Source organism: Schistocerca cancellata, chromosome 2, assembly GCF_023864275.1.
Source record: "Schistocerca cancellata isolate TAMUIC-IGC-003103 chromosome 2, iqSchCanc2.1, whole genome shotgun sequence".
NCBI lineage: Eukaryota > Metazoa > Arthropoda > Insecta > Orthoptera > Acrididae > Schistocerca > Schistocerca cancellata.
This window is the reverse complement of record NC_064627.1, coordinates 843,773,473-843,800,638: the sequence shown is the minus strand read 5'-3', so window position 1 is coordinate 843,800,638 and position 27,166 is coordinate 843,773,473. Positions and strand designations below refer to the sequence as shown.

The following is a 27,166-nucleotide window of genomic DNA, read 5'->3' as shown; positions in this document are numbered from 1 at the left end:
CACCCCGGCCGGCTCTAATGACTTCAACATCGATGATATGTGAAACCCCAATATTGCTTCCTAAACTGACTCAGTCAATGCCGAGACGCTTCCTCTGAAAAAGACATGGATGATTTGCCTCCCTTGCATTTCGTTTTCCAATCCGAGTGTCTCTAACAACCTTAACCAGAAGGGTTTCTCGACTGAGAATTCTGCTTATACAGACACTCTCAAACAGTACAAGTCATAAAGAATAATATATCGCCAGTTGGTATTTTTTGTGATGTTTCCAAGGCGTTTTATTGTGTAGATCATGATACTCTCTTAGAAAAACTCGAGTTTTTTGGAATCGATGGCTTCACTCACAACTGGTTTAAATCATACTTCAGAATGCAGAAAGGTATGCTGAAGAATTCAGACACTGTCGGGAAGTTTTACAGACTGGGCAAAACAACAATCACAAAGGGAGTCCCACAGGGCTCAATTTTGGATCTGTTCCTGTTCTGTATTTATGTGAACGACCTTCCACTTAACATTCAACAAGGAAAATTGGTACTTTTTGCAGAGACACTAATGTTATGACGCATCTCGTTAGAGACAAAGCAGCGTAGGAGTTAGTGAATGATATTTTCTAAAGAAAGTCGTTCTCTGAAAATAGAGTGTCCCTAAATTAAAAAGCATTACATTCAATTCTGTACAACTTACAGCCATACCAACTATTGATTTAGGATAAGAACAGGAGTCAGTAAGTAGAGTAGAATGCTCCAAATTTTTGGGTGTACATATTGATGAAAGCTAAAACTGGAAGAAGCATATTACTGAGTTTCTCAAAAATTAAATGCAGCTCCATTTGCGCTTCGTACAACTGCTAATCTTTGAAACAAACGCATCAACTTTTCATAACTGGGATTCACAGTCATGTAATTTTTCGTCGCTTAAAAATAAAGTGCTGATTGTACAAAAGCGAGCAGTAAGAATAATACGTGGTATCTACCCACGGACATCGTTTAGGTATCTCTTCAAGAAGCTAGGCATTTTAACTTCGCAGTCACAGTACATATATTCGCTAATGAAATTCATCATAAATAATCCAGCACAAATTGAGGACAGTGATGTACATACCTACAACACTAAAGAGAAAATGACCTTTATTACCTTTTGTTAAATTTGTCAGTAGCTCAAAAAGCATTTCACTATGCAACAGTAAAAACTTTTGTTCTTTTTTACAATAACATGAAATGTCCGACAACTAGTGAAGCAAGCTTTAAATCTAATTTCAAAACATTTCACCTGGACAATTCTTTGTATTCCAAAAAAAAAGTGTAATTGCATGAGTAAAACTGAAAATAATAGTGTGTTCATTAATTTAACACTAATTATGTATACATGTCTTGTAAACTGATTCGCTCCACATCATTTCGATAAAAGAATCTTTCAGATCATCTGTGGAACATGTAACTAACTATCATCATCGACACGTTTAATTCTAGAATTCGTTCCTTTCTGCTTTCACTGTCGTCCTAATTGCCTGCAAAAAACGTTTTCACACCCTGGATCAAACAGCCCCCACACCTGGATTTAAGGCGACTGAGGTTCCATCGTCTCAGCCTCAGTAAGGGCTTCTCAAGAGATACGGCAGTTAATCCGTCCTTAACGATCTCGTTACCACTGAGACACCTTGGCACCCGAAAAACTCCTCACACAGAATCTTCCGTTGGACTCTGTCCCTGAGGAACAAATAACCGTAACAGCTTAACGCGGGGAGATTTGCAGAAAGCGGTCCACCTTATCTTCTCCCGGCGCGCACGCCTAGACCTGAGAGCAGACGCGGAGGCGCTTAGACAACAGCACGCGCCAACAGGTGGCGTCACCAGGCGAGTGGGTGGACCAGAGGGGGAGGGGGCGGGGTTGGAGGCCGTCGGCAGGTGGGGGTAGCGCAGTGGCGCCTCATATAAGAGAGTCCCAGCGACGCCGGCGCTGACAGACGCTTGCGCTCTCTGCTGTGCTGCAGATGACCGTCGCCGCCCACCACGCCGACTCCGCCGAGATGGGTTTCGACGCTACTGAAGACGACGTCTACGCCAGCGCCGCCTACGAACAGCAGGCGGCCCGGCAGCAGCGTGCCGGCAGCACCGACACCATCCGTAAGTTCCACTCTGCAAGTGTCTCAGCTCATCTACTGTTTCACAATTCATGTTGCCCGCTTCTAGTGGTTGTAGAAGGCACTTAGTAGATCAACGTTTACAGATATCAGAACGATTTTTGCTTGTAACTTTCGACTAGTTCGTTTCTGAACTAGTGTAGCGACCCTTTTTTCTATCCCGACTTCCGTATCTTGCATGCAAGTAGGAATGTTAATTTATCTATATATTGACTGGTATTGAGGGGTTTTGTTTTATCCCGGCTAGTTCTTAAATTAACCCCAGTGAGTCACTACAAGTATTGTCTTCCCAGTTTTGAAGGAAAAAACCATAAGTAAATTAATACTAGTGTTTTCAATAGATTCTCGTTCACTTGTTTCAGTTACTAGTCTGCAGTTTATTCTTCGTGAAAATCACGTAACCTAATTATTTATGAACCTAAATCGAAGTTCAAGACAAATAGTCAGTTTCAAATTAACACGTTATTTTATTTAACAATAGTTATTAATAAATCAGTTCATTCACTCGATCGCATTCAAAGGGGTTCTTTGAATAAGTATCTAATCTGGAATCCCGTCAGTATCAGAGATACTAAACAATGTTCTGTCACTTTCGATAAAAAGATTGTTCCCGTTTAATATCCATAAACTGTCACGAACTATGATTACTAGTCGCGTGAAGTAAAGCTTTTCCACTATCACAATACAAAGTCTGAATCTGTCCAAAAATCCTTAATTCCGTAAAATATTTAAATCTTCACACGAAGTGATGTTAAAGCCAGAGAGATTATTGATCACCTCTCCGATCCTCTAATATGACAAAAGTTCTAATTCTGATCTGAAATTATTGCTTCCCAAAAAACAATCTCGTCACGATTTATTCTTGCGCCCTGGTTTAATAAAGCTCCTATTGTTGCTTCCTAAAGCTGTACGTCCTGACTGACTTCGAACAGACTAGAGGATAGAGACTGGAGTATCATAATTGCATTGTATGTCTATTTATACTTTAGTAAACGCTATCTTTGGTGTTCAAGACCTACGTTCTGTGTCTATAATATTGATTTTCTCATATATAAGAATAACTAATAATTTAACCATTTCTATCGTTTTTCCCCCTCCCATGCTTCCAAAATTTATGAATAAAATTCTTTTCTTTTTCTATTAATTTTCTACTATAGATTTCCCTCTATTTGTCTCTTATTTCTATTTCGTAAATTACTACTTGTGGAGGGGCTTGGGACGTTTTCTGAATTTATATTTCGAGGGCATGGGAGCTAATTTGGGAGCTATTTTGGTTTATTAACACCGAGAGGCGTTGTAGGTGTTACACCAGACACACATTCATCCTTCTCCATCATCCTTGAAAGTCAGTAACATCATCGCAGAATAACCCAGTATAAACATACATATACAAATACTGGCGCCTATAACTTTGACGCTCTGAAGCGCCGTTGGATGACGTTTCCGGACATGGGTTCCATGTAAAACCTGATCTACTAGAGTCCCCTCTACAAGCCCCAAAAGTGTGTAACATGAATTATGAAACACGCTGTATATCACTAAACGGTTAAAACGGGAACACTGTTTCAGTCGTAAGTAGCCTGTATTACGTCTTCCAGGAGTACTAAAACTTGATGTTTATTATTTCTGTCAACTATCAAAATGGTTCAAATGGCTCTAAGCACGATGGGACTTAATATCTGAGACCATCAGTCCCCTAGACTTAGAACTACTTAAACCTAACTAACCTAAGAACACACACACCCATGCCCGAGGCAGGATTCGAACCTGCGACCGTAGCAGCAGCGCGGTTCGGGACTGAAGCGCCTAGAACCGCTTTTTTTATATATGATCTCATTTTGTTCGTTTTTGATCGTTGCATCTGCTCGGGGCCGACGTCGCAAGACACCCGTTTCAGTTCGTCGTTCATCCATTAACTCAGTTTTTGTATTACAGAGGGCAGCTAACCCTCTGACCGAAAACGCTGAGTTACCGTGCTGGCGAACCGCTCGGTCACAGCGGCCGGCGGTCAACTATCGATCGAACTTAAAAATTTAAAGTGTTGTCATAATCTACTCATTAACAAATATATTCTTACGATGAAGTCTTACCACAATAAGTGAAGTATTAAAGTTAGAAACTGTGCATATTATGTCTTGACGCAGAGTAACTCACAGCGCGCATGTTACCTAGACTATATTCATTTAGTATTTGAGAATGAGAGCACTTCGCAACTTCCAACAAACTTTACACATAATTTCAAGCCTTTTCGAAACCTTCCTGGCTAACTGCTCTGCGCAGAATACTGAATGGAAAAAAATTTATCGCTTACTATATTTTCATGGTTTAACCAGAAAACTCCAGCATCAGGCATGACGTTCTAATTTACTACATCTTTACTATTAACTCTAGTCGCAACACGTGTTGCAGACAGTATCCACACATACGATTGAATGTACTGGCATAATTATATCGTTGTAGGACATATAGTTCAGAAGATATGACGTCATAAACATTCAGTTACATGAAAAACTAGCTTTCGACCGATGGCCCTAGTAGTCTGGTCCCTTCAATCCCACAAACCTCAAAAACTAGCTTTCCTTAAAACGGCGTCCGATTATTATTTAAATAATCAGTGAGAGGGACAGGGCTTACTGGTATGAGGAAACCAGAAACTGGTCTTGCAGGATCATGATGCAGCCTTCTTGCCCTTTTGTTAGTGGAGTGTTGTTACAAAAACGAGTGTGTAAACTTACGATACCCTTGGTCGTGATCTTTTTAATGTCATGCTCACCTCGTTATATGTTCGATCCACTCAGCTGCCTGCTTTATTCTCAAACGATATCTTGCAAATAGGAGACACAGGTCAACAGGTATAGTCTGTCTTTATACTTTTTCGAAAGGTTTCCGTCGTAGTAACACATAGCTGGCTAAAGAGCTAGATCTTCACAAATGTGCGAGTGACTCGGTGTAAACTGACGTATATCATTGTGTATCCGTTTAAATAATCTCCAGCAAACCCCGAAGGTCTTCCTGAACGTCACGAGCCTCTAATGTCAAAACGATCCCCCGTAAAACGAGAAAACCATTTTCTTGCCATGCTCTTTCCAACGGTAATGCCGCGCGGGTTAGCCGCGCAGTCTGGGGCGTCTATTGACGGTCCGCGCGGCTCCCCACGTCGGAGGTTCGAGTCCTCGCTCGGGCATTGGTGTGTGTGTCGTCCTTAGCGTCAGTTACTTTAAGTTAGGTTAAGTAGTGTGTAAGCGTAGGAACCGATGACCTCAGCAGTTTGGTCCCATAAGCCCTTACCACAAATTTCCAATTTTCCAACGGTAACATTTCCTTAACGGTGCAATTTTTCCTGGCTCCCTCAGATGCTGTCACCACTGCACTAATTCAAATAGAAGAACATGTGGGAAATGTTCCGATTTCTCCACTTAGCACTCCATTTTGTAGCGTCCACAGATCAACTCACTCTCTCCACATGATTAAATGACAATATTGTAGCTGAAATCGCAACAGTGAACTACAAATAAAAAAGACAGTCGATAAATAAACCGATAGCGACCAGATACCAACTGCAAAACAAAAGCGCTACGAACTTACGTGCCAACCTAAAAAAAACTCAAATTTCGGTGACATTAACGAAAACAGTTCAGTAAGTGCAGTGTCCAATAAGTATCTGCCTTCTAAGAAACTTGTTTCTGAACTGTGTAAAATCCGTTCTGCACGTGATCGTATGTTAACTGTTTGTATATCGTATTTTCTGAGGTGGAAATCATAGTCCAGTCCAGTGTTTCTCTAAACTAGAGTGAAAAACCACCTAAAAGCCACACTCAGGCTGACCAGTGTACCAGCCACGGTCGTTTATCCGTCACGCAGATTCGATCCCGGGTCTAGCTCACCTTCCTGCTTTTCAAGAAATTAGTGTCTGAATAAATAAATTAAACTCATACACAGCAATTTCGCGGACCATAACTTTTAAATGGATTTGTACGACCAATTTAAAAAGTGCGTGTAGACATTGGAGGGAAGCTCATGTTTTATTCTAACCAGCTCCGCAAACAGCCAATCCGATCCTGTGTTTAGGGCTGACAAGTATATGTCACTGATGTCGTTCATCTTCTCACATCAGAAGTGTGCTGATTGTATGATGTGAATGCTATGGAGGTCTTTTTTGTATAGGGCCTCCCTTCTCCCCTCACAGCCCTTCCTTGCGCTCTCCAAAGGGGCTTTCATCATCGAGCTTCAGTGATGTAGTTAAATTTAAAAGTAAATGTCATGTTCCGACAAAAAGTGATTCACAATTTTCTCACATTTTCAGAAATAAAGAACGTAATCAAGAAATAAATATTATGAAATGAAATTGTAGACGTTCCTCGGAGTCCATATGCCATGACGAGAATTCTTTTTGAGAACTGATACCTTCATGATGTGTAGCAAGAACAGAAAGTGTGTTTCTTCATAATGTAAATTTGTACACAAATATCTTGACGTACCGCTATTCTTACAGCAAAATAACAGAACGAAGGATAATCACACTGGGCAGCAGATGGTCGAACTGGCAGTCCGTCACAAGAGTTTAAAGCCTGGGACGTTTCTTGGTTGTCAGATGCAAAAATATAATATTCACTGGACGCTGTACAAAAATAATAATCATTATCGAAACAGTTCGTCGAAAACGTTTTTTTATTGATAACTAAATAACCGTCTTCTGAATCAAAAGCTCCTGACGAAAATATGGAATCAAAAATAACATAAACTGGCAGTATACATTCTGGTTGACACTTGAAGTAAATGTTCAACTCCAGAGTTTACATCGTGCTTGGACATCAAACGTACCTTAAATATAAGAAACAGAAGTTTCTTCCAGCTGTTCTACATGTCCAATGATAGGCAACGTCTTCCAGTAGACCAGCCACTTGTCCCCAGTACACGAAGAGACGTGTACTGGAATGCGCACCACACCAAGCTAGGCCAGAACAGTCTTGAGGCAAATTGCCTACGTCTCTTTTTCTATCAGCGCTCTTCTAATAAAGAGTTACACAATGGAAAGAAATCTCATCACATGCAGCATAGGAAAAGTAAATATGGACTTCGGACAGCGCAGTAGATTTGGAAATCACATTAAATCAACAGCCATGACTGAATATTAGTCTCGCAGAGATGAACACGAATCGCCTTTTACTCCCTGCGCTAGTGGAGTTACGTTCCATGTCTCACAATGTGCCTTCACTGCATGTCTGTACAAAGAGCCCTTGTGTTAATTTTCTGTCTCTCGCTCCTTCTTCTAAGCTGGTTCAAATGGCTCTGAGCACTATGGGACTTAACATCTGTGGTCATCAGTCCCCTAGAACTTAGAACTACTTAAACCTAACTAACCTAAGGACATCACACACATCCATGCCCGAGGCAGGATTCGAACCTGCGACCTTGTTCTAAGCACTTTCGGTGAAAACTGCTTATAATCTCTGTGAGACAATAACAAAATTTGAGTTCATTACAGTTTCAATATCCCAGATCGGTTCGCCATATGCTGTCCGATGTAACAGTGGTCGCACGAGCAGCCCTTCGCGTCTCTTACACTTCTGTCTTCCGAGAGCGCAATGCTGCTTCCTTTCAGCTACTGGCAGTCCCTGCACTGATCAGTTACATCAAAGATACAGATGCGTAATGGAGAAATAAAGTGCGAATAGAGGTTACGTGAGTCTGTTATACAAGCGTGAGTGGAGGATAAATAATACAAGGAAAAATAAGTGCCGGTTACTGAGGAAATTGGTTGCGTTTAGCTTGTAGAAACGAAGAAGGGAGAAAGATTAGAGTTTAACGCCTCACCGACAACGAAGTGGACAGGAGCACAAGCTGGGATTCGAGTAAGAATGAGGAAGGAAATTGGCCGCAACCCTCTGAAACGAACCACACCACCACTTCCCATATGCGTCTAATGAAATGAAGATTTTATAAAGTTTATGAAGAATGCTGACAACTACCTGCTGTCAACTACATATTACATTTACATAATTCATAAATTCCGACAGTAACTGTCAAATGAAGATGAAATAATAGAAATAAAAAAGCAATTTTAGTGCTCACATCAAGTTATCTAATAAGATGTAGAATAACTTTTCTTGACAGTCATTAACAGCGATGTTCTGTCATTCGGTCCGTTTGCTGACTTAGTATCTTAAAACTCGAGCATCATCCCTTATTCGTTGTCACAAATAACCATCTGAGTAAATTGCAGAACAAATACCTGATTTCCCCTACACTTGCAAAACGAAACATACAGACCGGAATTCGACACCTTTAGTAAGTGAATAAGTTTCATAATCTAACAGCCTGGTGTAAGTTTCTGGTCTTTTCAAAACATCGTCTAGACTGTTGTTGTCAAGCTTCTACAATAAATCACGATCTGGAGAATGAATTAGGAACGAACTAAAAGCGAGCGTAAGCTTTCATTAACATTTGAAGTCAGAGCAAATATTATCAACAGCCACTGAAGTGCTTTCAAACATTCATTTCTTTATGCGCAGCAATCTCAACTAACATAAAATCCAACTTCTTTTTATTTCAGAAAGCTTATTCACGAGTGTTTTGAGGTTTCTGTTATATTGTACCTCCTCAATTTCCTTATGGAGATGGTGTAATCACAATACGCAAAGCATTCTGTAAAGCTGTGTCAAAGGTACCAGATACGAACAAAACATTAATATCAATATAGCTAATGAAAAATCGAACAATTCGCCTATTTGTGGATGCGACTCAGACGTTTATACGATTAATAATTTTTTCTGCATAGCTACGCGGCGGAGCAAGTTTCGTCTCACTAAAGGCTGTCGTCAAATAACATCGTCCCTTTGCTAAATTACTAGACGCTTGAAAACAATATCAGATATAACTGTTGACAAGTAACTAAACTAATTTTAATTTCTTCTATTATGGGTCCACAGTTTCTATAAACGCATGCTGGGTCACATAATAAATTACCAACGGTGGCTGTCTGTCAAACTTTCTAAAGCGTCCTTACTGGCACAAGAAATAACTGAAGACGTAAATCGATATGAAGTGCTCAAAAGGAGAACAAGAGTAAAGATTTAGCTTTCCTTCAGCCACCTTGGTGCACGAAAATATACATAAACGGGACACCTGCCACGTTAGACGTGTAGTTACCGGATACTGCGTGTGCATTAATCACCAGAAATGGCTGCTTAATATTCGGCCTCTACCTCTGATGTTGCCAGAAATCACTGTAGACATTGACCAACTAACGGAATATAGGGTCATAAGACGGCAAAAATATTTCAGATCCGGAAGATAAAAAGAAGGCGACGTCGGTGGGTAGCCTGGTTGCGGATCAGTACTCAAAGTCGCTGGCATTGACCTTTTTTGTGACCTTCTCGGCCATACCAACCTGTCTGGTCCTTAACCTTGTGAAGGGTGCACCTTGCGACGGACACAACCTTGGTAAAGGTGCACCTTGGAGTGGAAGCTGTATCTGGAATAAAGCATAAACTAGCCCCGCAGAAAGGGGAAGTTGGGGGCAGTAACTCGACAACCTTTTAAGGTTTGAGGAGAAATGCAGGAATTAATAACAGTTTTGATTAAAAAGTAGTCAAGTTTTCAAATATCAAGATAAAATCACAAAAATACTACAACAAAAAAGTATGTTGTCGAATTGTCGAACACCTGACGCAGTTAAAAGCAGCACAGACAAATACTTTATGTTGGATATGTACAAACTGGATTCTAGCTTAGTATATTTCTCGTTTTGCAGGAGTATTGGTTCGTCTTGAAATATTCGTAAAAATAAATAGTCAAATTTGTCGTCTGTCAGAGTCAGTAAGTTTGTGGTCTGTTCCACTGTACTCCCTCGTCTGCAACCATTTCTTTGACTGATGGTTCGTTGGTGACAATTTATTCCAGCTTCTTATCAAAACAAAATGTAACTGCTGGCATACTCCATACCAAATCAGAGATTCGTGACAACGGGCTCCTGTTATCGTCCGTGTAGACTACTGGCATCACATACATCGCACTTTCATTAAATATTTCATGAAAGATTTATAACTTTTTCAGTGGCTTCAGAAAGGCAGAGACAAGTTATAGTCTATTCGCTGACCTATTTACTTGAGAGCATAACAGTAAATATCGGTCACGAGCACGTGTCGAGGCCCTTGGAGAGTCCTGAATGGTCCATTTCGATCTCGAACTTGTGATTAGAAATACCTGTTGGTATACGGACAACAGAACGAACAGACCTTAACCATTCGGACATTGTTTCCTGAATTTAAACTGCCATGTACCATTTACAGGTATCAGATACACTTACCAAACAAATCGCACACTTCGAGAAGGCAAGGTGCCAATGTGTGTGAAGGATAGGTAAACATTTCCAATTAGGAGGCTGAACCTGCTCTCGAGGTCTCACGATTTTACTTTTTATCAATGTTTTTCGTAATTTTTTCTTCGATTTATGTAAACTAATCTATATTTTTAAGATACAAATTGCCATTATACTGGTAAATAGTTATGAATAAAATGGGATTTAATAACCAGCTACTAATTTTCCTCAGTAGAATTAGCAAACGACCGAAGGAAGAACTACTCTGTTTGCTGTTAACATAGTGCATACAGTTCGTTTCCGAGACAGTGACAGTTTAATGAAAAAATAAACAAAGAAATAAACTGACCGTCCGTCATAGCTGTGCGGCAACCATCGTTTCAGTTTGGATCCATGGGAATGACACTAGACAGAGGGTCCGTCGCATGTAGGAACTCTGCATAGTAATGTGGTTTAAGATAAATCTCAGGAACTGACCAGTATTGGTATCTACAACTCTGTGAATCGCGATCTGATTTCAAAACATACACTGTTAGTTCAAAAGTGTTTGCACACTCCTATATAATGAGAAATTGACCACTAGATGTCACGACAGTCGTAACGGCCAGTATAAAAGGTGTGTGTGTGTGGGGGGGGGGGGGGGGAGTATTGGGTTGTCAGCACAGAAGAGTAACGATAGAATTGTTCTATCAGGAAAGCTCGGGAACTTCGAACATGGACTAGTCACTCGATGTCCGTGAATAACATATCTATCAGGCATATATCAACTAATGCTGCCCAGTTCGACTGTTGGTAATGTGACTACCAAGTGGTGTAACAACAACTCGCTCACAGAAAGAACCGTACCTAAAGACTGGAAAATTGTTCAAGTCACACCAGTACCAAAAAGGGGAAGCAGAAGTAATCTGGTGAATTACGGGCCCATATCACTAACGTCGATTTGCAATAAGGTTTTGGAAGATATACAGTGTTCGAACATTATGAAGTACCTCGAAGTAAACGATTTATTGACACATAGACAACACGGATTGAGAAAATATCGTTCTTGAGAAACATAACTAGCTCTTTATAGTCATCAAGTAATTAGTGCTATCGACAGGGGATGTCAAATTGATTTCATATTTTTAGATTTCCAGAAGGCTTTCGACACCTTTCCTTACAAGCGTCTTCTAACCAAACTCGGTGCCTATGGAATATCGCCTCAGTTGTGCAACTGGATTCGTGATTTCCTGTCAGAAAGATCGCAGCTCGTAGTAATAGATGGAAAGACATCGAATAAAACAGAAGTAATATCCGGCGTTCCCCAAGGAAGTGTTATAGGCCCTCTGTCGTTCCTGATCTACACTCCTGGAAATGGAAAAAAGAACACATTGACACCGGTGTGTCAGACCCACCATACTTGCTCCGGACACTGCGAGAGGGCTGTACAAGCAATGATCACACGCACGGCACAGCGGACACACCAGGAACCGTGGTGTTGGCCGTCGAATGGCGCTAGCTGCGCAGCATTTGTGCACCGCCGCCGCCAGTGTCAGCCAGTTTGCCGTGGCATACGGAGCTCCATCGCAGTCTTTAACACTGGTAGCATGCCGCGACAGCGTGGACGTGAACCGTATGTGCAGTTGACGGACTTTGAGCGAGGGCGTATAGTGGGTATGCGGAAGGCCGGGTGGACGTACCGCCGAATTGCTCAACACGTGGGGCGTGAGGTCTCCACAGTACATCGATGTTGTCGCCAGTGGTCGGCGGAAGGTGCACGTGCCCGTCGACCTGGGACCGGACCGCAGCGACGCACAGATGCACGCCAAGACCGTAGGATCCTACGCAGTGCCGTAGGGGACCGCACCGCCACTTCCCAGCAAATTAGGGACACTGTTGCTCCTGGGGTATCGGCGAGGACCATTCGCAACCGTCTCCATGAAGCTGGGCTACGGTCCCGCACACCGTTAGGCCGTCTTCCGCTCACGCCCCAACATAGTGCAGCCCGCCTCCAGTGGTGTCGCGACAGGCGTGAATGGAGGGACGAATGGAGACGTGTCGTCTTCAGCGATGAGAGACGCTTCTGCCTTGGTGCCAATGATGGTCGTATGCGTGTTTGGCGCCGTGCAGGTGAGCGCCACAATCAGGACTGCATACGATCGAGGCACACAGGGCCAACACCCGGCATCATGGTGTGGGGAGCGATCTCCTACACTGGCCGTACACCACTGGTGATCGTCGAGGGGACACTGAATAGTGTACGGTACATCCAAACCGTCATTGAACCCATCGTTCTACCATTCCTAGACCGGCAAGGGAACTTGCTGTTCCAACAGGACAATGCACGTCTGCATGTATCCCGTGCCACCCAACGTGCTCTAGAAGGTGTAAGTCAACTACCCTGGCCAGCAAGATCTCCGGATCTGTCCCCCATTGAGCATGTTTGGGACTGGATGAAGCGTCGTCTCACGCGGTCTGCACGTCCAGCACGAACGCTGGTCCAACTGAGGCGCCAGGTGGAAATGGCATGGCAAGCCGTTCCACAGGACTACATCCAGCATCTCTACGATTGTCTCCATGGGAGAATAGCAGCCTGCATTGCTGCGAAAGGTGGATATACACTGTACTAGTGCCGACATTGTGCATGCTCTGTTGCCTGTGTCTATGTGCCTGTGGTTCTGTCAGTGTGATCATGTGATGTATCTGACCCCAGGAATGTGTCAATAAAGTTTCCCCTTCCTGGGACAATGAATTCACGGTGTTCTTATTTCAATTTCCAGGAGTGTATATTAACGACATGGAGACAACCTAAGTAGACGTCTTAGATTGTTTGCAGATTATGCTGTCACTTACCGTCTTGTAAAGTGATCAGATACCCAAAACGAATTCAAAAATGATTTAGATATCTGTATGGTGCGAAAAGTGGCGTTTGACCCTGAGAAAAGGAAAGTGTGAAGTTATTCAAATATTCAAAGTTAGTCACATGAGTACTAAAAGAAATCCGCTAAATTTCGGATACACGATAAGTCACACAAATCTGAAGGCTGTAAATTCATCTAAATACTTAAGGATTACAATTACAAATAACGTAAATTGGAACGATCAATAAATGATGTTTTGGTTAGAGCAAACCAGAGACTGCGGTTCTTTGGCAGAACTCTTAGAATGTGCAACAGGTCTACTAAAGAGGCTGCGTACACCATGCTTGTCCGCCTATCCTGGAGAACTGCTGTGGGGTGTGGGATCCGCATCCGGTGGCAATGACGGATGAAGGGCAGCTCGTTTTGTATTATCGCGGAATAGGGGACATAGTGCCACAAATACGATACGTGAATTGGAGCGGCAATCATTAAAACAAAGGCGTTTTTCGTAGCGACGGAATCTTACGAAATTTCAATCAACAGTTTTCTCCTCCAATTACGAAAACATTCTGCTGGCACCCACCTACGTAGGGAGAAATGATGATAGCGATAAAATAAGAGAAATCAAGACTCGCACAGAGAAATTTAATTGCTCGTTTTTCCCGCGCGCCGTTCGGGAGTGGAACGGTAGAGAGACAGCTTGAAGGTGGTTCATTGAACTTTCTGCCAGGCACCTTATTGTGAATAGCAGAGTAATCACGTAGACGTAGATGTAGATGTAGATGTGGATGAACATAACGAAACAGCCACAGCTAAACCAAGATCAGGCAGACCTCATGTACTGACGGATAGTGAGTTTTGTAAAAAATATCTTGACGTCAGCGAATGGAAACACTCGTGAGTTTCAAAGTGCTATCAGCAGTCCAGCAAACACAGAAGCTGTGTGTAGAGGGCGAAGAAGAGTGAGGGACAGTGGTCGAGCGTCTCCTCATAAGCCACACATTTCTATAGTGAATGCTTGAGGCGCCGTATAGACGACGCCACTGGACAGCCTAGAGGTCTAAAAAGAGTGATTGGGATTGATGATTCACGCTATACCCTCTGACAATTCGATGGAAGGGTTTCGGTTTGGCGAATGCCTGAAGATCGTTACGTGCGTCATGAGTTGTGCCAACAGTGAAGTACGGAGGATGTGCTGTTACAGTATGGAAGTGATTTCGTGGCCAGGGTGTGAACAGCTTATTGTGCTTAAGAAAACCTTAAATTTGAAAGGATATCAACACATTTTACAGCAGTGTGCTCTTCGTGCACTAGAGGAATAGTTCGGAGACGGTGACGGTTTGCACCAACATGCCAATGGCCTCTGCCATAAGTACCATCTGTGAGGCAGCAAAGAAGAGCAGTTGAACGGAATGGACAATGTCTTGAAAGGAGGATATAAGATGAACATCAACAAAAGCAAAACGAGGATAATGGAATGTAGTCGAATTAAGTCGGGTGATGCTGAGGGAATTAGATTAGGAAATGAGACACTTAAAGTGGTAAAGGAGGTTTGCTATTTGGGGAGCAAAATAACTGATGATGGTCGAAGTAGAGAGGATATAAAGTGTAGACTGGCGATAGCAAGGAAAGCGTTTTTGAAGAAGAGAAATTTGTTAACATCGAGTATAGATTTAAGTGTCAGGAAGTCGTTTCTGAAAGTATTTGTATGGAGTGTAGCCATGTATGGAAGTGAAACATGGACGATAAATAGTTTGGACAAGAAGAGAATAGAAGCTTTCGAAATGTGGTGCTACAGAAGAAGGCTGAAGATTAGATGGGTAGATAACATAACGAATGCGGAGGTATTGAATAGAACTGGGGAGAAGAGGAGTTTGTGGCACAACTTGACAAGAAGAAGGGACCGGCTGGTAGGACATGTTCTGAGGTATCAAGAGATCACAAATTTAGTATTGGAGGGCAGCGTGGATGGTAAAAATCGTAGAGAGAGACCAAGAGATGAATACACCAAGCAGATTCAGAAGGATGTAGGTTGCAGTAAGTACTGGGAGATGAAGAATCCTGCACAGGATAGAGTAGCATGGAGAGCTGCATCAAACCAGTCTCAGGACTGAAGACCACAACAACAACAACGACAACAATAGGTATCCGGATACGTTTGACCAGAAAATGTACCTTGGTGCAGGCGTATGAGAGGGAGGGGTTCCACCAACGGTTTTGCATTTTCTATCTTACAAATGTTATTGAGTTCCTGAATGAAACTTCTCATTCACCAGCGTGCCGAAATGAACTTCCTCTGTAGGTAGTCAAAACGGTTCCGGGAGGGAAGTTGGACACGAACGTTTGCCTCTCGTAAGTTGCATTCAACTATCTCAGCTAATGCCGTCTTATATCTCCACTGAATCAACACAGAATCTGTCTACAACTACCTCTTCACACTGTAGCATTAAATTATTACGTTTAATTGATTCAGCTGTAGGTTGTTGGCAAAACATTGTACGCTGCTTTACCGAAATGAAACACTGTTTTAGCCTTATTTCACAAGCTTTATTATTATTGTGCGGTCTAGGTTCGCTTTATAAGCCTATTTTTCTTGTATATAACTGCTTATTAGTTGCTTGACCTGGAAGATAATGATTTCTGGACTTGTAACTGAACAGACAGAATTGTCTGCTACCACCTGTTTGTAGAAATTTTGACAGCACTAAGCCTACAGTTGTACTCCGCAACCCTGCTGATCGTGTGCGGTAGAGGCTGCATCTTGTAACAATACACCACCCCCTACCCATTTGTCACATTTGTGTGTAATGGTGCACCGGAAGAAAGCCTCAGTGTAAGCCGTCAGCATCAGAATAGCTTCAGCCGGAAACGAAAGTTTCCAAGCCAAAACACTATTCAGCGTAGACGGCTTGTAACAAGATAACAACGATAGAGCAATATTCTGAGTAAGGGACCTGGCCTTGTTCACGTGAATCAAATCATTCCTGACGGTTCATATGACGTCTAACGGCTTGAGAAGAGTCATTCAGCACGCGTTGTAAGACTTTTCTCCTATGACTTTCATTTATGGCCGTTTATGACGCATTGCGATTGTTGCGTGTTAAGTGCAATTAATTGTCTGTGTATGATACTTGTACTATAGCGCCTTTATATTGTAGCTGTTTTTGATGGTTCGTCTAGAGAGGATGACCTGTGCACGGTACACTATGCTTCTCATGCTGAGAAGGACCAAGCGAGGCAACAGAATAATTTGCCCATCCACTTGATTGGCATTTCACATTCACTTCATGAAAGTTAATTCAGGATTTCGAGGCGCAGCCTAGCTATCAGGAAGTAACTTTTCCTACAGCCATTATTCTATTCAGGTACTACTTATTTCAAACGATGAAATATACGATATACATACATATCCGTTACCTTTTCCTCTTTGTGGGCTTTAAGGGCCTTCACTTGATGCTCATATTTCATCATACTGTTTTGGATCAAATGCGGTTGAGTTATTAGTTAAATTAAGCCGATCCTTTCGAATAGTTTACGGGCAATGAATTTCTTGTAGGATTTTTCGTGCCTGGAAATGACGAAAAAAATAATAAACTGCATAGTTGACATCAACGGAAGAACCAGAAACCTTCAGCTTTTTGTAGTACCGTTTTCTGTGTGGATACTCGAAGAAAGTTTCGTGGGAATGTGGCACTGCACATAACGTAACACGCACAACTTTATGTGTCCCCTGTTTCCAACAACAATAAAATGAATGAAAATAAATGAGAAAATGTGGGCAAAAGTTTCTGTCAGCACTCGTTTACAATATTCTGGCTTACGTCATCCACCACCACCTGCGATATCTGTCAATTCAGACAAAAGATGACAATGTATTCGAAGGATGAGGCAAACGATCACGGAAAAGAAAATCACTGAGCAGAGGAAAGCAAACTCGACACTTTAACATACCTTCAGAATTGCGTAAGCTATATGTGGAAGACCTTACTCTCTTCTATCAGTAGTTACCGTAGGTGCCTGGAGCAACGAAGAGTACCAAGCTACTGGAGGAATCCAGCAGGTTATTTCCGTTCTGAAGAAGGGTAGTGGGTCTATTCGAACAATTATAGATGCATATTGCTGACGTCTGCTGCAGAATGTTTCATGTTTACGTAGCATGAGATTTTTCGCGAACGAACCTGTCTTCTGTAGAAATAAATATTGACTCCGCAAAAAGATACCTTATAAAACTTAGCTCCATCTGCTCGTCCTACAGATTGTAACACCTCCGATTTAATATTTTTAGCCGACCTGATCTGATCTGAATAGCAGCCCAATAATTATTATTAATGTGACCGTGTACCTAATGGAACTGGCAATCGTAATTGACTGCTACGGAGTTGTTACTTTCCAGTTTGTCCTTCTCAAATGCTGTAATAATGAAATGTCTGGTAACAAGAAGAACACCAACACAGCTTCACTAATCAAGAACCTATATTCGTCTCAAAAACACAAAAAGAAGGAGACAGCCACTGCCTTCGTCATACATATCTAATTACGGCTAATCTCAGCACAGGCTTCTTCGTTATTCATTATCGTCACACGCTAATCCAATCACTGCAATCCAACACTGCAATCCAAAATGATGCCGGCGCGGTAGACGCGAAACCAAAATATCGGCACTAGAAATATCACTGATCACTCTCGTAATTATACTTCTTCACTTTCCCAGTATTATTCTAGCACAAAAGGGTTAAACCGCGGCGATGGCCACTCCCTTTGTCGGTAGAGCCTTGCATTACAACAACTGGCCTCCACACAGCTCGGCCCGCAACATGGGACTCCCTCAACTTCACCCTCGCTCTCGCAACACGACACAATCGATTGTTTGCCCTATCGACCTGTGCCGAGTGCAAACTTATAGTAAGGGCCTACGGACCCCTTACAAGATCCAGAGGGAAGTAGACAACAGAGACTAGGTTAACGACTTGCGGAAGGTATTCCATACAATTCCGTTAGTTCCATATTTAACCAAACAGAACAGAATGCGGACGTAAGTGTGTGATGAGTGATACTGACAGACGATGATTGGAGAGAATTGTGACGAAAAATAAGAGGAAGTCAGCTGTAAGAGTCGCTGCAGAACAGAATGTCGCTCTCGCGAACCCTGTCAGCACCAAAACAACACGGAGCTCCATAAGCAGGGAATTGCACGGCTAGCTAGAATATTCCAAAACCACTCATCAGTTGTGCAAATCCCCATAACAGGGGAATGTTTTGCCGAAACCATAAAACCTGGACTATAGAGCAATGGAAGAAAAGTATTTGGTCGGATGAGACTCCTTGTACACTGTTTCCAACTTCTGGTCAATCTGGTGTCCCGTGAATGAAACGTGGCGGGGGTTCGGTGATGATTTGGGCAGCCGTACCGTGGTATACCATAGGCCCATTGCTACTCTGCAAGGCCGCATTACTGCCAAGGATTATGTGACTATTTTGGCTGATCAGGTCCATCTCGTGGTATACTGTTTTTTTTCCAATTGTGATGCTCTGTTCCAAGATGACGGGGCCCTGTTAACGCAGCTTACATGGTCCGGTACTGGTCTTGTGAACACGAGGATGAATTGTCGCTTTTCGCCAGGCCACCACAGTCAGCAGATATCGTTATTACTGAACCTCTGTTGTCTAGTTTGGAGAGAAGGATGCGTGATTGGTATGCACCTCTAGCATCGTTACCTATACTTACCACTGTTTTGTAGAAAGAATGGTATAAAATTCTCTGGAAAACCATATAGGGCCTGGATTTACTCATTGCGAGACGATTCGAACCAGTTTTGAATACCAACGGGTTTCCTACACCGTACTAGTCACGGTAATGTGTCGTATTTTTGGTGGTTCCATATTTCTGTCCAAACCCTGTGCTCTAGATGACCACCATTAATCTTATAATATCGTTCATTTACGCAGATGAGACAGCACTTGCTGTGCAAGGTAGAACTTTTGAGGAGGTAGGAGGAAAACACACTACAGGTTTAAGGCACCATCTGACTATTGTGATAGCAACTACCGGAAGTCAAAGCCTTCAAAGTGTGTACGTTCCACTTACGGAACAGAGAGGCACGGAGGAAAGAGAATAACCTGGCGAGGTCAACAGTTAACCCACTGTGACACCCCAAAATACCACGGAGTAAAGCTGGACCGTTCTGTCACCTTCAAAGACTACTGCACAAATACAAAAATGAACGTCTGTGCTAGGAATAACATTATTAAGAAGCTGACCGGCAACAACTGGGGAGCACATCCACAACTCCTCCACACATCTGCCCTTTCTTTGTGCTTCTCCGCTGCTAAATATGCACCTGTATGACAGAACTCCAGCCATGGCAAACAGGTAAATATTGCCCTAAATGAAACAGGACGAATTGTAACCAGCTGCTTGCGGACAACCCCTGTTAACAAAATCTGCCACCTCATGGGAATAGCACCTCCAGACATTCGAAGGAGAACGGCAACTGAAATAGAAAGAAAGAAGCAGAAGACGTACCAAAGACACCCAATGTTTGGAAGAGAACATCAACCACCAAGACTTAAATCGAAAAAAGTTTTCTTCAGACAACGCAACCATTCAGACAATACCTGCAAACCATAGCATACAACTTTTGCATAGCTCATCATCAAAGAAATATTGGGACAACCCTAAGAAGAACTCGCTGCAGGACATCACCTCACATACGAGACATGGAAGATCCTCAATACACTGAGAACTGGAGTATCTCAGTGTAAGGTGAACACACAGAAGAGAGGATACATCTCAGGGGACGAACTGTGTGAGTGCGATGGACCTCAAGATCACCAGCAACTACTCAACAGCAGGAAATTATGAAAACCGGTGTCCATAAACGATCTGGTTGCCGCCAATGATAAGGCAGTCCGTGCAGCGGAATTCTGGGCAGCACGTGGAATATAAATGTGCACATATACTTCGTAATCATATATATGTTTTGCGTCACCTCGGTTCCCAGAACTCCTGAAGATAGACGTTGACTGTGGATATTGCATCACGGACACAGTCCCTTTGACCGTTTAGAGATGTCACTAAACCCACTCCACCAGGAAGAAGGTATACGGCTCGTGTTGTTGCAGTTCAACCACGCCTAGACGGTTTCGATCGCGTCCACATTGTTACTTTGTGCCAGGAAGGGCTCTCAACAAGGGCGTCTTGGATTGAACCAAAACGATGTTGTTCGGTCATGTACGAAATACAGAGAGACAGGAACTGTCGATGACATGCCTCGCTCAGGCTGCCCAAGAGCTTCTGCTGCAGTGGGATGACCTCTAGCTACAGACTATGGCTCGGAGGAACCCTGACAGCAACGCCACCATTTTAAATAATGTTTTGCGTGCAGCCACAGGACGTCGTGTTACGACTCAAACTGTGCACAACCGGCCGTACGTTGCGCTACTTCACTCCCGAGTCTGTGGCGAGGTCCATCTTTGCAACCACGACACCATGCAGTCCGGTACAGGTTGGCTCATCAACATGCCAAATGGACCGCTCAGGATTGGCATCACGTTCTCTTCACCGATGAGTGTCGCATATACCTTCAACCGGACAATCGCCGGAGACGTGTTTGGAGCCTACCCGGACAGGCTGAACGCCTTAGACACACTGTCCAGCGAGTGCAGCAAGGTGGAGGTTCCCTGCTGATTGTGGATGGCATTATGTGGGACTGACGTACGTCTCTGGTGGCCATGGAAGGCGCCGTAACGGCTGTAAGATACGTGAATGCCATCCTCCGGCAGATATTGCAGCCATATCGGCAGCATATTGGCAAGGCATTCGTCTTCATGGACGACAATTCGTGCCCCCATCGTGTATATCTTGTGAATGACTTCCTTCAGGATAACGACATCGCTCGACTAGAGTGGCCAGCATGTTCTCCAGACATGAATCCTATCGAACATGCCTGGAATAGATTGAAAAGTGCTGTTTATGTACGACGTGACCCACCAACCACTCTGAGGGATCTATTCCGAATCGCCGTTGAGGAGTGGGACAATCTGGACCAACAGTGCCTTGATGAACTTGTGAATAGTATGCCACGACGAATACAGGCATGCATTAATGCAAGAGGACGTGCCACGGGGTATTAGATGTACCGGTGTGTATAGCAGTTTGGACCACCACCTCTGAAGGTCTCACCGTATAGTGGTACAACATGCAATGTGTGGTTTTCATGAGCAATAAAAAGGGCGGAAATGATGTTTATGTTGATCTCTGTTCCAGTTTTCTGTACAGGTTCCGGATCTCTCGCAACCGAGGTGATGCAAAACTTTTTTTGATGTGTACAGGGTGTTACAAAAAGGTCCGGCCAAACTTTCAGGAAACGTTCCTCACACACAAATAAAGAAAAGATGTTATGTGGACATGTGTCCGGAAACGCTTAATTTCCATGTTAGAGCTCATTTTAGTTTCTTCCACCTACGCTCAATGGAGCACGTTATCATGATTTCATACGGGATACTCTACCTGTGCTGCTAGAACATGTGCCTTTACAAGTACGACACAACATGTGGTTCATGTACGATGGAGCTCCTGCACATTTCAGTCGAAGTGTTCGTACGCTTCTCAACAACAGATTCGGTGACCGATGGATTGGTAGAGGCGGACCAATTCCATGGCCTCCACGCTCTCCTGACCTCAACCCTCTTGACTTTCATTTATGGGGGCATTTGAAAGCTCTTGTCTACGCAACCCCGGTACCAAATGTAAAGACTCTTCGTGCTCGTATTGTGGGCGGCTGTGATACAATACGCCATTCTCCAGGGCTGCATCAGCGCATCAGGGATTCCATGCGACGGAGGGTGGATGCATGTATCCTCGCTAACGGAGGACATTTTGAACATTTCCTGTAACAAAGTGTTTGAAGTCACGCTGGTACGTTCTGTTGCTGTGTGTTTCCATTCCATGATTAATGTGATTTGAAGAGAAGTAATAAAATGAGCTCTAACATGGAAAGTAAGCGTTTCCGGACACATGTCCACATAACATATTTTCTTTCTTTGTGTGTGAGGAATGTTTCCGGAAAGTTTGGCCGTACCTTTTTGTAACACCCTGTGTATATTATGCATAATATGTTGTGTTCTGCACACGTATAAATAAATAAATAAAATCTTTTAATAAGACGCTATCTGGTGAACTGTCCGTTTTTCATTTGGCTGACTCGAAGCGGCTGCTTTCTGTGGGGAACCCCCGCCAGCTGGCTGGCTTAGCGTCCGGTAAGTTCTGACGCGTGTCAGCCAACTATCGGCCATCAGCAGTCAGCAGGCAGCACGCGACGCACGGCTCACATTCCGAAGCGGTGCGCAGCACTCGCAGAATGCGGGCCTGGATATGACAGGCAGCGAGCCGCGGCTCTCGAGCCGGCCAGACGGTGCCGGCGGAAGGAGGTCGGCGGTTCTGGCTGCTCCTGCCGCCAGCAGACACAACACAGGGGCTGGCGTGGCTGCCAACACGCTTACCGCAGGTCCGGAAAGCCGGCTGACACTCCACGCACTGCTCACTGGAGAGTCGCGAGCCGCCTGCAACAGCACCCGCAGAACCAGTTTTTATCTTGTATCATGCTGCAGTCACACACACACAGAAAGAATTACTACATTGGAACGCGTATCACGAACGTCACATGTGGAGAGACATAAGCTGATCTAAATCGACGTTGCTTGCCAGTTCGTCTAGCAGCGTAGTGCTCATAATTTCAGATTAAATACTCAAATATGTTGCCCATTGCCTGCAAAAGGGTCGGCCACGGCGTGCAAGACTTCAAGCGTGCACAATGTGCTGCCCGCCAGCGGTGCGTGGCTCGGCCTGTCTCAGCAGTACTCGGTGATGTTGTCTTCATTTCGTCCTTCTAGCTACAGCACGACATTTCATTTTGCAGTGCAATGAGGCACCATCTTTCAGCTTTTGGTACGGTTTGTTTGGTCGGCACGATTTTTGTTCACTATGGCAGAATCGTGGTGTACGTACAGTTTATGTTTCGCTATTTGTTCGTGGTATAAAGAAAGTTTACAGGTCCAGGGGCTCTTTGCGTTAGAAAAGGCAATCCAGCGATCTATCACCGCAATCCTTTAAAAAGAAAAAAAATAATCCCTCAAAACGAAAAAAATCTTTAAAAATGAAAGGGAGTCACAGAGGAGAAGGATGAGAACTCTCAGTATCTTTTATGTAGCAGCACACCATCGCAACAAAGAGTAGGGAGACGTTATACAGTGAAGAGCCAAAGAAACTGATACAGGCGAGTGTATTCAAGTAAACAGACGTAAGCAGGCAAAATACGGCGCTGTCGTTGCCAATGCCTATATAAGATAAGTATCTGGCGCAGTTGTTAGATCGCTTACTGCTGCCATAATGGCAGGCTATAATGGCAGGTTATCAAGATTCAAGTGAGTTTGAACGTGGTTTTATAGTCGGCGCACGAGCGATGGGACACAGAGCCTCCGAGGTAGCGCTGAAGTGGGAATTTTCCCGTACGACCATTTCACGAGTGTACCATGAATGTCAGGCATCCGGTAAAACATCAAATCTCCCACCTCGCTGCCGCCGGAAAAAGATCCTGCAAGAACGGGACCAACGACGGAAGAGAAAGTTTGGAAATTTGAGGTAAGTTCCTATGGGACCAAACTGCTGAGTTCATTCGTCCATAGGCTTACACACTACTTAACGTAACTTAAACCAACATACTCTAGGGATAAAACACACACCCTTGCCCGGTGGAGGACTCGAACATCCGTGGGGGGGGGGGGGGTGGCGAGGGGGGGAGAGGGAGTTGGAGACGTGCAAACCATGGCAAGGCGCCCTAGACCATGCTGACGGAAGAGAATCGTTTAACGTGCCAGAAGTGAAACCCTTCAGCAAATTATTGCAAATTTCAATGCTGAGCCATCAACGAGTGTCAGCGTGTGACTCATTCAACGAAACATATGGACTTTCGAAGCCAAAGGCCCACTCGTGTACCGACACTGGACTGTTGATGACTGGAAACATGTCTCCCGGTGGGACGAGTCTCGTTTCAAATTGTATCGAGCGAATGGACGTGTACAGGTATGGAGACAACATCATGAATCCATGGACCCCGCATGTCAGCATGAGACTGTTAAAGCTGGTGGAGGCTATGTATTGGTGTGCGGCGTGTGCAGTTGGAGAGATATGGGACCCCTGATATGTCCAGATACGACTCTGACAGGTGACACGTACGTAATCACCTTGCATCCATTCATGTTCATTGTGCATTCAGACGGATTTGCGACATCAGGACAATGCGACACCCCGCACGTCCAGAATTGCTACAGAAACGCTCCAGGAACACTCTTCTGAGTTTAAACACTTCCGATGGCCACCAAACTCCCCAGCCATGAAAATTATTGAGCACATCTGGAATGCTTTGCAACGTTCTGTTCAGAAAAGATCTCCACCCCCTCGTACTCTTACTGGTTTATGGACAGCCCTGCTAGATTCATGGTGTCATTTTCCTCCAGCACTATTTCAGACATTAGTCGAGTGCATGACACGTAATGCTGCGGCACTTCTGCTTGCTCGCGAGGGCGCTACATGATATTAGGCAGATGTACCAGTTTCTTTGGCTCTTCAGTGTATATTACTGCAAAGTATGTTGGTGAAGTCAGAAGTCAGAAGTTTTAGATTTAAGCCCCCCTATTGCTGAATTTCTGAAGGAAAAAGGAAAGCCAGAACGAAATTTATAAGATTTGGATTCGATTTCAGACCTTACATTTTAAACAGAGTTGAATGCAGATTGTCCTCAGACATTGCAAGGTGAGAAGCAAGTTATTTCTTATTTTATGGTGAAAGTGGACGTGTTTAAAAGAAAAATCGCATTATGGAAAGAAAAACTTCTGACGAGGAACACTGTCCACTCCCCCGATGTCACTGGCTTTAAACAAAACGCTAAATTTGAACCATCCACTGTGGTGTTCAAAGAATATCAGTAATAGCTTTCTAGACGTTTGAGAACACAGTCAATCTTATAATTTTTTTGAACTGGTTTCGAGACAGTTTGCCATTTCAGTTAAAAGAGAGCCCCTATGCATCCGCAAATAGAACTGTTCGATACGCGATGTAATTTTCGATTAAATGACAAATTCTTTTCTGTTACAATATCCATGAGGTCTACGTTGTTTCCGTCGGGGAGAGTTTCCACGTCGCCATAATGAGGCTTCGAACGTGATATCAATGTTTCAGTCAACATACGCTCTTAAAACGCTTTTTTGATTATGAAATTATATAAATAATGGTTACGTGGCTACTTGAGTGGCGAAAATATCGGAAACTACTTGTGTCTATCCGTATGCTGACAATTTGATACCAGATAAGAATTTTATTATGTCTTCTGTGCCCCAAAAGTAATTAAACAATACTAAAAATTTATTTTGTTTGTGGTCTGTGTCGTTGAGAAATATGAAACAACCCACATGGCACATGCAGCCCTTTTGCCGCATCCCCCACTTCCCCTCTTCCAGCTCAGATACAAGGCGTGGTAGAGGATAAATACACACTCGGTCGAGAGAGATTCACACTCATGCATGAGAATCACGCGCAATCAGAGTTCCTGGCCGTTCCTAGTCTACAGCTTCCACAATGGTACCGGGATAGTTACAACCATAAATCGGGAAAGATTTCGCCAGGACCAATCCAAGTAAATTACAGACATTTTATAATGGCGGCCAAACTGTAATACTTCACCATAATTGTCGTCATGAATATCTTGGTCACCATCTGACACAAAATTATAGATAAATAACCCCTTCAGACTTTTCCATGCCTTACGACCTTCAGTGATACTCCTTCATGCTTTTCATACCTGCCCTACGTCACCAATCACCTTCCAAGCGGTCGTCATCTCGGTCTGTCCTTGTCTCTTGGAATCCAGGAAGGAACTTGCTCTATCCATCCACCATTCATTAGCCCACCTGATTGTTCCATCCACCGTTTATTTTCATTACAGTCGTAACGACGTCTTCCATTCCGTCTGTTCTCTGATGTTTCTGTCTGTTTCATACGACTTCAATAATTCCCTGTGAGCATCTCACGATTGCTCGCTAAGCAGAGCTTAGTTTTTTTTTTTTTTATTTTCGTGCAGGTCCATGTCTCACAGACCTAATTAAAATGGCAACAAATTTTCATTTCAAATTTTCAATTTCAGAAACAACTGAAGCTTGGTCTTGAAAACTACTTTGTTTACAAAGAGTACACACTTGGGTGTCAACAGAATGTTTTCGCAATCGGAGGAGAAAACTGTTGATTGAAATTTCATAAGATCACGTCGCTACGAAAAATGCCTTTGATTTAATTATTGCTGCTCCAATTCACGTATCGTATCTGTGGCAGTATCTCCTCTATTCTGCAAATTTCTATCCTTCTTTGAACTTTTTCAGTGTCATCCGTCAGTCCCACCTGATGCGGACCGAGCGAGGTGGCGCAGTGGTTAGACACTGGACTCGCATTCGGAAGGACGACGGTTCAATCCCGCGTCCGGCCATCCTGATTTAGGTTTTCCGTGATTTCCCTAAATCACTCCAGGCAAATGCCGGGATGGTTCCTCTGAAAGGGCACGGCCGACTTCCTTCCCCATCCTTCCCTAATCCGATGCGACCGATGACCACGCTGTCTGTTCTCCTTCCCCAAACCAACCAACCAACCAACCAACCTGATGCGGATCCCACACCGCACAGCAATACTCCAGAATAGGGCGGACAAGCGTGGCGTAAGCAGTCTCCTTAGTAGACCTGTTGCACATTCTAAGAGTTCTACCAAAGAATCGCAGTCTTTGGTTTGCTCTATCCAAAACATCATTTACTTATCGTTCCAATTTA

The 27,166-nt window shown here is 43.5% G+C and overlaps 1 protein-coding gene across 1 annotated transcript in view; it reads left to right on the top strand.

Annotated features, from left to right (window-relative positions):
• Positions 1-27,166, top strand: part of LOC126162759 (sodium-independent sulfate anion transporter-like) — a 174,580-nt gene that overhangs the window by 73,901 nt on the left and 73,513 nt on the right. The window contains exon 2 of the mRNA XM_049919447.1: positions 1,991-2,123. Coding sequence (XP_049775404.1) covers positions 1,991-2,123 — 133 coding nt within the window. The remainder of the gene's footprint in view (positions 1-1,990; positions 2,124-27,166) is intronic.